Consider the following 12,148-nt stretch of genomic DNA (forward strand, 5'->3'; position numbering starts at 1 on the left):
TTAAGATCCCTTCAACGCTCAATACGTTGAATATGGGTCGATATTTGGGTCTATAAAGTTTCTGTTGTTATTGATCGAGTAACCCTGAATTCATAGTGAAGAGCGATTGCGATTTAGCCGAGATATCGCAGCGACCGATTAGCTGGATCGATCGCAGCGATTTTCATTCATAGTGCAAAGCGATTTTATTAATTCACAAAATGAGATCCGTCAAATTTATTCTTATACAAAATTATATCGAAGAGGAGGAGAATAAACAATCTTAATATTAATAAAAGAAAGGAGGGTGAATTTTGCCTCCTCCTAAACTCTTAAAAATAAGGCTAAATTTTACAATTATATGAGAATGACAAAAGTAATTTTATTCTATTTTATCTATAATTCATTTTAATTTAGGAAACCTTTTATTACATACTTGAGCAAGTAAAACCAACATTACATAAAACATCCGCAAATTTTATAAAAAAATCCTATTTTAGAAAACCTTTTATTACATACTTGAGCATATAAAACCAATATTACATTTTACATACCACAAATTTTATAAAAAATCCTATAACCATTGAAGAAAAACTGGTTTGTTTAAGGTAAAAATAAAGCAATTTATTATTTAAATATATTTTTTATTTAGGTATTTAGCCACAGGCTATAGGTATCCTACTTTAGCTTATTCCTTCAAAATGGGCATATCTAATATCTACAATCCAAAAAATTGTTAGGATCACATGCAAAGCTATATGCAAACTTTAGTAAGCCAACATATGACACCACCTACTTTCTCTGATTTTCAATGGATACCAAATTACAGCTAACTGAAAATATAATACAAACTTGAACATTATTCCATAACATTATTATTAATAAAGAAAAATATATTCCTTTCAACCCTAAAAAAAACCATCCCCCTTAATTAATTTATTTAATCAACAATCTATTAAATCTTCCTCTTATATTTCCAAATATAATAGAAACTTGTTATGCTTATATTTATGCCAAAATCCTATATATAAAAATACATTATATATATAATTATTTTTTTTATAAATTATATCATATTTTGTTAATATTTTATCTTTATTTTTTATATATTTTAATAAAAATAAACTTTCTTTTAATAAAGTCTAAATTCATTATAAATTATATATGTAGAAATATATCACTAAAAAGGCCATAGTATATAATTTTATTTAAAAAAAATCAAATAAGATATCTATATTAATGACAATACATTTTATTTCAAATAATATAAAATAAATATTAAGGTGTAAAGTTGCATCTGTTAAATCATCTCTCTGTTTTTCTGTACATCTTTCCAATTTTTCTCTCAACATGTACATATGCCAAATTCAGATTTTTATCTTTAAAATTTTTATGGTTAGCATCTTTTCCTCATTTTCTAATTTTAATAGTCTTCTAAATTCATGTATTTTAAAATTTTCTATAAAATAAATAATATAAATTACCAATGTCAGTAGGCTTTCTTTTAGGATATTTATAGAAATTGAAGACTCAATAGAAGTTATAGATTCTTCAATATAAATAATATATTTATTTATGTATTATAAATTACCAGACTCAGTAATAGGCTTAATAAATGAAGGACCTTTGGGACAATTACATTATCCAATATAAAGTTTTTATCAAGAGGTTAGCTAAATAATAAATATATTACCAATTCAAATGGCATATTTTACATTCATTTATCTCCCCCCCCCGTTATTTCATCTAATATCTCATTAACATCTGTAGGGGTACATTCCTCTTTATCTAAAGAGGACTTCTGTAATATTGGTGTTATAGTGTCTACCAGGAATAGCATATCCTGATTAGTGTTGTTAATTGGTTGGTTGTGTAGAGCCCAGACCCGGGGTTTGGGTCAAAAATATCGACTAAACCAGGTCTGAGCACGAACCCCGAGCACAGACCCGGGGTCCAAACCCATCTATATTATATATATCAATTTTGTATAAATTTGTGAAATCATTATTTAGGCTCTGCATACATAGGAGAACACAAATCATGTCAAAATTTTGTTCTACCATTAGGGGAAATGTGCCATAAATGGCCATGTTTGAAGACTGGCCACCACCTTTTAACTTTTTATCTATTGGACCGATTTCTCTCAAAATTGGTCAAAATGTGTATATGTTAATAATACTAATTAAATTAATTAGTGTATAATTAATTTTTATATACCTAAAAATTGAAGAAATATATAAGATTGGTCTTTTGCAAGTATTTCATATTTATAATATAATTCTTAAATAATATGTTATAGCTAATAAATACATTTCAGCGAAACTATTATCGCGAAGCACTTTTTCGCGAAGCTTTTATCGCGAATGTCGTTTATGGCGAATGGATTTTATGGCGAAACTTTTATCGCGAATCCATAATAGCAAATACTATTCCGCGAATACAATATAGCGAAACAAATATCGCGAATTTTTTATAGCGAAACCTTTAAAGCGAATACATTACCGCGAATACAATATCGCGAAACAACTATCGCGAATATATTATAGAGATAATTGCTAATAATGACTAATTTATTTCGAAACATTTTTTTATAATTATATTAATTGAATAATATTTTTTAAAAAAATAGGATTGTGACGATTTTGCACTCAATTTTGAAATAAAACTAAAATAACTTATTATCAAATGATTTATTTACATAATAATTTTTTGGAAAAAAACATATGGAAGGGGGAATGAAAATATAGTTTTTATTTTTTAATAAGGATAAATATTTATAAATAAAAAAAACGGATGTAAAATAAAGTTATTTATAGTATAAATATTATAAATATATTATTATTTTTTGAATTCCATCTGGGAAAATAATTTTTTATAGCTTAACATTTTATTTTTTAGTGATTTTTAAAAAATATCAAAAAGTAAATCTATTAAATTAAGTGATAAAATAATATCAATAACACACGATAACGGATCAAATGAGATCAAGGCAGTACAACTGCTGCAAGAGTATTATCAAACCCATTACTCGAAAATTTTATATGGGCATCGCTGCATGGCCCACATCATTAATTTAATAGTAAAGGTGGGCCTTCATTTTTTTGAGGCGAAATTGGAAAAAATAGAAAATATAGGTAATAAAAATTTTCAAATTGCGGATAAATAGTGCATTGTTAAAAATATTCCTATGTCCTCCTAGACCCGCCCACTTTGAATAATAATTTAGATTGCAATCAAGATATAATTAAATTCCATTTTATTTGATGCCCATATCAATATTTTCCATTTTTAAAAATATTTCTGACCTCATAAGACCTAGTAGACCCGCCTAATTAGAATATTAATAATAAGTATTGAAGTCAAAATTTAATTAAAACACCTTTTATTTGACGCCCATAATATCAATATCATCATGTTGTTAAAAATATTCATAACCTCTTGGACCCACCCATCTAGAATAATAATTATGATTACTAGTAGACTACAGTATATAATTAACACACCTAGACCTATTAGCCTATCGAGACCGAGAGGGAACGCTTGTTCTTTTAAATAAATCTTATGTATACTTTTCTACTAAGTTCAAAACAAAGTTAAAAATAAATGGGTTTTTGTGCCGGCGGGTCTGGACCCCGGGTCTGTGCTCAGGGTTCGTGCTCAGAGCAGGCATGAGCACAAAATTGGGTCATAAATTTTACGACCAAGCAAATTAACAACTCTAATCCTGATAGAATAAAAGCAATTTTATCTATTTTCTAAAAAAATAATTTTAACTTGATTCTTTGGTTTTATATCATCAAAAAAGGTAGCCATTGAATTCATTTCAAATAATTTAAAATTAGCGCTAAATCTAAATTTTTCATCTAAATTCACCAAAATCTGTATTTAACGAAGCAATATTTCAAAATCACGCGATAAATACAAAAATGATTTGTGTTTTTAAAAAAATCGTAGCGATTTGCTTTGGTGATTCAGATCGCGCGATCGGTAACTATGAATGTTATATGATATTTACCAGAGTTGTTAAAATATACTTTTTAAATGGATCTAGATAGAGATACATAGTCTAAAATAATATCTAGATACAGCTATTTTAATCAAAAATCTATCTAGATACAGATACAGATACCACATTTTTATATCTAGATACTGGATGTAGATACAACAACTCTGATATTTACTGTATTTTGTATTTATCGCGGCTAAATCGCAATCGCGCCACTATGAATTCAGGGTAATGTTCATATCCATTTTCATTTTCATTTTGTTATAACTTGAAAAAATATTAAATTTTAAGATTTGCGTGATCGCATATTTATTATTTTTAATAAAAAAAAATATTTAAAAAAAAATAAATAAATAAAATATTAAAAAAATAAAATAAATAATAATATTAAAAATTTCCTCGTGTTTCAGTGAGTCACCAATTAATTCTGAATCACATATATATAAATTTTGGCTCTAAATTGAACTCAAGCTGACTCCTGATACCGCTTTAGCCAAATTCTGAGCCAGCCTACTCATATGTTTCAATGAGCTGGCTTGAGTCTGAGTCATTTTTTTAACTAAAACCTGTGAGTTTAGGGCTAAGCCGACTTGGCTCAGCAGTTTAACAACACTGATCATAAATAAATAAATAAATAAATTTCGGCTCACCTGAGCCGGCTTGTTAATTTCATGTTATCAAAATTTTCACCAAATTAAGTATGAAGCCAAATTCGGGTCCAGAACCATTCTTAGTTTCGAAATAAATATTCTTATTATAATCTTTGTTCCAGTAACCCAAAATTTAGCAATTTCAAAATTTAGCAATTTACCAGACATTTGAGTGAGACGTATATAAAAATCGACTCGAATGGAGTCGTTTTTAATATATGTAAAAAAAAAATATCAAATATTATAATTACTTATAAATTAAAAAATTGGCCCACCCAGTGACTCGAATAGGTGAGCCGACTAAGCGAGCTAGGTGAGCCGACTAAGCGAGCTAGGTGAGCCGACTAAGCGAGCTAGGTGAGCCGACTAAGCGAGCTAAGTGAGCCGATTAATCGAGTTGGCTTATGAGGCTTGAGTCGGAGGCATTTTTTATGACAAGAACTCGACTTTTTAACAATACTCTCTAGCAATTAATAGTGACAAACAAGTCGTGAATATATTTTAGACCAACATACTTTATAACATGGTAGGTTGATCCACCAAAGAAATCAGAATACAAACATAAATATAAATTGTTTTTTATATAATTATTAAAATAACGCAATTAGTAAATGAAATTTAGATTTAAGGAAAATAAAAATATACAAAAATTAATAGAACCAAGGTTCTGCGGATCAACCATCAAAAGGCCCTTTAATTTTATAAAAGCCATTAATAAAATTATGATTTATAAATAATCGCGCAACTTAATTAGATCCGGGCTGAATTGTCATTGTACCGAATTTTAGCCTTGTCAAATTGTCGCGCCGTTATATTGTTGTGCTGAATTATTGGTGCGCCGAATGTCGTGTGTGTAACCATATATGAGAAGTGGTGTTACCATATATGAGAAGTGGTGTTACCATATATTTAATTTTAAATACCAAGAAAATTCCGTGAAAATATTATCCTACAATATTGGACTCAGTTCTCAGTGGAATGAAAGTAAAGATTATTCAAATTATAACTCTTAATAAAGTCGAATCTCACTTAAATGAAAATTATAAATTCATTCAATCAACCAATTTAGGTTTTATTCTCAATTTTGAATTCGAATAAAATTTACAACTCATTTCTACTAATAGAATTCGCCACATTAATTCAAAACACATACAATTTTAAGTATCATTAATATTTATACCCAAATGATAAAAATGATGAAATAAGCAGTCAATCTATGAAGCCTACAATCTGCTAAAGTTCTAAATCATCACATATTTCTGGTCTGTTGGAAAAGACAGTTATTTATATAATAAAATTATATTGGTAGACACAATAATCACGATTTAACATATGATAATGAATTTATGCAATTATCTTGAACTAAATAATCAGGTTTCTTTGTAAACTATATTTCCACACAAATATATTTGGGCATATCCAAAAACTACTTCTATTTCAGAAATTGATCACATTCTCATAAAGAAAAGATTGACTAGTTGCATCTCAGTTGCACGTGCTATAACTCAATTGAAATTGGCGGGGGTTAGTGTAAATGTTAAATTTCGCTTTTGGATAAAGCATAAAAACAATTCACAAACATCCTGATCAAACTCAAAGACTTGGTTTATCAAGGATATATATATATATACTTATTTAGGTGAAGATAAATACAATAATACTTTGCATTCATTTTATAATTGGATTAATGGATTAATATCTTCTAAATGCAGGAAATAGATATTCCCGACAATAAAACATTAACGAAGGAGACATTGCATAAACAACATTCAAAATCCAACCAAATCATAAAAAACAAATTTGAAACTTTCGATACATAAACTTGATGAATCATATCAAATCTCGGAATTCCAACAGGGCAAATTTGCTTCCGAACTGGAAATATAAAAGAAACATACTCCTTGGTCAGTTAACTATCATAATACAATTCTAAAACCAGCAAATTTTTTACAAAATGATGGGTTAACAATAAATGAAAAGATCTATTGTCAGAATGGAAAAATATTGATCCTGTTAAATTTCAATAAAACATATTAAAAAAATAGAGCTGGGCTTCAGGGCAGAATTACCTAAAAACTTTTAAATATGGACCAGCTCAACTATAAGGGAAAAATAAAATTAGGCTTGAGCGTAAAAATTTAACCTTTGCAAATCTCAATAAAAATAATTAAAATAAAATAAAATAAAATGGTTTAAATATTTTAATTTTATTCAAGATGACATGTTTTTTTTTCAAAATTACTCTTATACAACTGATTTTGGAGGAGTTAGAACCATATAATAATCACACAACATAAAAAAAACACTTTTATAAAGATTCAATTTTTATTTTGGAAATTCATTTACGTGATGTCATAACTTTGAGGTTTGAAAGCAGCCGAATCTCTATCAAAAACTTTGGCTTGCCAAGGAAATATGATGAGGCCTCGGTATCCAAAAGTACGGTGCAGGAATAACTTCGATTTTTTTTAAAGATCAATTTGGTATAATAAAGATTGCTTTCTTTATAATAAGTGGTTTATATATGCATTTTGTTAGCGACAAGGTAAAAATCAAATGGTAAATAATAATGAGTAAATTAATATTATTAAAATCAATCATCTAAATTTAAATTGACTATTTAATATTATTGTATAACAATAATTAATAGGGTTGGCTAATAATAAAAATCAATAATTGAAATCGCGATTAAATTTACCCCGTTTTTTTAATACATTAATTTAAACCATTTTTAATACAATATTTTTATTTATTATTGATCAAAATACTTAGTATTAATACAGTGTAAGACAAGGACTTAGATTAGTCTAAAATAAAATTTTTTAAATAAAAAATATTGAATTGCATTAAAAAAATTTCTATTAAAGATAGTGTAAAAGATTGTTTTACTATTTTTATCCTGAATTATATGGTCCTGTCTCCTGTGATAACTACCATTATTTTTTTTAATTTATATTTCATTTAAAAATAATTTCATTATAGGTAGATCTAGCGTGGAATTTTACCAAGATATTTAAGATATTGGTACTAAGTTATAAAATTAGCCACTTCGGTCCCACTAGCTTTTAAATTTCAAACATATTTTGATAATTACCTTGCTAATTTTATTTTTGAATTATTTTGTTATAAGCAATTGATTTAGAACTAAAAAAAATTGCTCGTTTTACTGGTTAAAAAATATTTATCTTCATATAATTAAAAAACTAACCTCTAATAGAAAAAAGAATAGTTCTAAAATTTCTTGATTATAGGGATAGATGAGACAATTGCTAAAAAACTCATAATCAAAATTCTTAAAATGACGATATTAATGATACAACAAATATTCCCTCAGACATTTTAAAATGCATCACACCCAGTTGGGAAAAATTAAAAATAATTAAACTACTATCATTTTATTAGTCAAAAAATAAAATTTTAAATTTAGTATCAATTTTATTTGAATAATGAATTTTACAATAGTGTTGGTTTTAGAGAAAAAAACTGGCTGACCATCTTTCTGACTAGACTAGGATACAGATATTAATTATTTATTTTTAAACAAAAAGATATACATGTGTGTGCTTTGTATATTGATACATATATTTATATCTAATTTTTATAAGACACTAGGTTTTTCATTTGACAAAATATCACATTAGAACATTGCTTATCAATATGTATTTTTCAACAGTTTCCTGATGTATTAACTATTACTTAGTGTTGTTAAAAAGTCGAGTTCTTACGACTTGCGACTCTAGTCGTAGTCGTAAAAAACGGCTCCGACTCAAGCAGATCAAGGAGCCACATGAGCCGACTCACTTAGTAGGCGCATATATTCGGCTCGCTCAGTCGGCTCGTGTAGTCGGCTTAGGTAAGTCGACTAGCTAGGTCTGCTCAATTTTTTTGTTTTTTTTATAAAATCTTGTAAATTAGTAAATTTTGGTTATTGATTAGTGTGAACAAAATTATAAGAATATTCATATCGTAACTAAAAATGGTTCAGGACCCGAATTCGGCTTTAGATATTATATACCTATTTTTTATAACATAAAAATGTAAAATATATTATATTGTCAAGATGTTAAATTAAAATTTCAGTAAAGATGTACCCTAGATAAGTGACAATTGACATAATCGTTGTTTTTAAAGTTTTTTGGAATTTTTTGACGCAAGTGGGTAAAAATATAGATTGTAAATATGTTATATTAAGTTTTTAGTGAAGATGTACCCTAAATAAGTGATAATTGTCATAATCATTGTTTTTAAAGTTTTTTAAAATTTTTTGAAGTAAATGGGGTAAAATAGGTATTGCTAACATGTTAAAATAAAACTTCAGTGAAATGTACCATAGATAAGTGACAATTGTCATAATCGTTGTCTTTAAAGTTTTTTTGACGTAAATGGGCTAAAATAAGTATTGCTAACATGTTTAAATAAAATTTTAGTGAAGATGTACCATAGATAAGTGACAATTGTCATAATCGTTGTTTTTAAAGTTTTTTTATGTAAATGGGCTAAAATAGGTATTGCTAACATGTTTAAATAAAATTTTAGTGAAGATGAACCCTAGATAAGTGACAATTGTCATAATCGTTGTTTTTAAAGTTTTTTAAATTTTTTTGACGTAAATGGGCTAAAATAAGTATTGCTAACATGTTTAAATAAAATTTTAGTGAAGATGTACCCTAGATAAGTGACAATTGTCATAATCGTTGTTTTTAAAGTTTTTTAAATATTTTTTACCTAAATGGGCTAAAATAGGTATTGCTAAAATGTTTAAATAAAATTTTGGTGAAGATGTACCATAGATAAGTGACAATTGTCATAATCGTTGTATTTAAAGTTTTTTGACGTAAATGGGCTAAAATAGGTATTGCTAATATGTTTAAATAAAATTTTAGTGAAAATATACCCTAGATAAGTGACAATTGTCATAATCGTAGTTTTTAAAGTTTTTTTTACGTAAATATGCTAAAATAAGTATTGCTAAAATGTTTAAATAAAGTTTTAGTGAAGATGTACCCTAGATAAGTGACAATTGTCATAATCATTGTTTTTAAAGTTTTTTAAATATTTTTGACGTAAATTGGCTAAAATAAGTATTGCTAACATGTTTAAATAAAATTTTAGTGAAGATGTACTATAGATAAGTGACAATTGTCATAATCGTTTTTTTTAAAGTTTTTTAAACTCTTTTGACGTAAATGGGCTAAAATAAGTATTACTAGCATGTTTAAATAAAACTTCAATGAAGATGTACTCTAGATACAGGGTTTCCCATTCAAAAAAGGAAAAGTCCCAATCAAAAAAGGAAAATTGTCATTTTTTGTTAATTTTTCTTAAACCTTTATTTATTTTTGTTATTCCTTCTTAATTTATTTCTAAATTTTTGTGATTTCTTTACGTTTTTTGTCTTACTGTATCTTTTCTCAATTTATTTCACTTTTTACGATTTTATTCACTTTTATTTTTCTTACTATATCTTCTCTCAATTTATTTTTCTTCTCATTTTGATAATTCTTTTGTATTTTTAAAAATAATTTATAAATTTAGGTCCATTTTTTTAAAAATTCTTTACGTCTTTTTTTCATTATATATGCAATATTCTTTTTATGATTTTTTCATTGTAATCTTTTACATACATTTTTAACCTTTTCCATCTCGTCATTTTTAATCTTTATTTTTTTGACCTTTTCTCAATTTTTTTCTTCTCTTTTTGATAATTATTTTTGCTAGTTTAGTTCATTACAAAATCCTAGTACATATAATTTTGTTTATTAAAGACCATTTAGTTAAAACATGTATTTTATATTTGACTTTGATAAAACTAATTTATAAATTTGAAAAAAAAAAAATAAGGACGCATTTATTTTACTAATAATCTTTATTTATAAAATAACCTACACATAATGTATAAAAATAACTCGAATTAAAATCCATGGAAATATAAAAAAAAATTAATTTTATTTAGTCTGTCTTCCTCTCCTATTGTTTTAAATAATAATAATTTTCTAATGCGTTTTAAAAATAAGAATTTAAAAATGATTATATTTTATTAATTTAAATATCGTTTGGTATTACAATTAAGGTAAACCAAACAATTAATTTATAATTTAGCAATTGTAATTATATTGTCTGCCAAAAACATTAAATATAATTTTAAAAAATAATTATCAAAAATGAGAATAAAAAAATTGAGAAAAGGTCAAAATAAAGATTAAAAATGACGAGATTGAAAAGGTTAAAAATGTATGTAAAATTACAATGAAAAAATCATAAAAAGAATATTATATGTATAATGAAAAAAAAACGTAAAGAATTGTTAAAAAAATAAACCTAAATTTATAAATTATTTTTAAAAATACAAAAGAATTAAAATGAGAAGAAAAATAAATTGAGAGAAGATATAGTAAGAAAAATAGAAGTAAAGAAAATCGCAAAATGTTAGAAATAAATTGAGAAAAGATATAGTAAGAAAAAAAACGTAAAGAAATCGCAAAAATTTAGAAATAAATTAAGAAGGAATAACAAAAATATACAAAAGTTTAAGAAAAATTGACAAAAAATTTTAAAAAATTACGATTTTTTTTTTTGATTGGGACATTTCTTTTTTGAATGAGAAACCCTGTATCTATAAAGTACATCTTCACTGAAGTTTTATTTAAACATGTTAGCAATACTTATTTTAGCCTATTTACGTCAAAAAAATTTAAAAACAACGATTATGACAATTGTCACTTATCTAGAGTACATCTTCACTAAAATTTTATTTAACCATGTTAGCAATACCTATTTTAGCCCATTTACGTCAAAAAAATTTAAAAAACTTTAAAAACAACGATTATGACAATTGTCATTTATCTATGGTACATCTTCACTAAAATTTTATTTAAACATGTTAGCAATACTTATTTTAGCCCATTTATGTCAAAAAAATTTAAAAAACTTTACGATTATGACAATTGTCACTTAAATGGTACATCTTCACTAAAATTTTAATATAAAATATTTACAATCTATATTTTTACCCACTTGCGTCAAAAAATTTCAAAAAACCTTAAAAACAACGATTATGACAATTGTCACTTATCTAGGGTACATCTTCACTAAAATTTTATAGCAATATTTATTTAACCCATTTACATCAAAAAAAATTTTAAAACTTTAAAAACAACGATTATGACAATTGTCACTTATCATCTAGGGTACATCTTCACTAAAATTTTATTTAAACATGTTAGCAATACTTATTTTAGCCCATTTATGTCAAAAAAAATTTAAAAACTTTAAAAACAACGATTATGACAATTGTCACTTATCTATGGTACATCTTCACTAAAGTTTTATTTTAACATGTTAGCAATACCTATTTTAGCCCATTTACGTCAAAAAAATTTTAAAATTTTAAAAACAATGATTATGACAATTGTCACTTATCTAGGGTACATCTTCACTAAAAATTTAATATAACATATTTACAATCTATATTTTTACCCACTTGCGTCAAATAATTTCAAAAATCTTTAAAAAC

At 25.8% G+C, this 12,148-nt stretch overlaps 1 protein-coding gene across 3 annotated transcripts in view; it reads right to left on the reverse strand.

Moving 5' to 3' along the window:
• The window catches only part of LOC135922095 (polymerase delta-interacting protein 2-like), a 154,486-nt gene that overhangs the window by 90,251 nt on the left and 52,087 nt on the right, over positions 1–12,148 (reverse strand). For 2 of the 3 annotated variants that reach the window (XM_065456509.1, XM_065456508.1), the window contains exon 3: positions 6,982–7,091. In XM_065456509.1, coding sequence (XP_065312581.1) covers positions 6,982–7,091 — 110 coding nt within the window. Of the gene's footprint in view, positions 1–6,981; positions 7,092–12,148 lie in introns of those variants that run through there. The other variant, XM_065456510.1, reaches the window with a different exon arrangement.

Source organism: Gordionus sp. m RMFG-2023, chromosome 1 (assembly GCF_954871325.1).
Source record: "Gordionus sp. m RMFG-2023 chromosome 1, tfGorSpeb1-WG-v2, whole genome shotgun sequence".
NCBI lineage: Eukaryota > Metazoa > Nematomorpha > Gordioida > Chordodea > Parachordodidae > Gordionus > Gordionus sp. m RMFG-2023.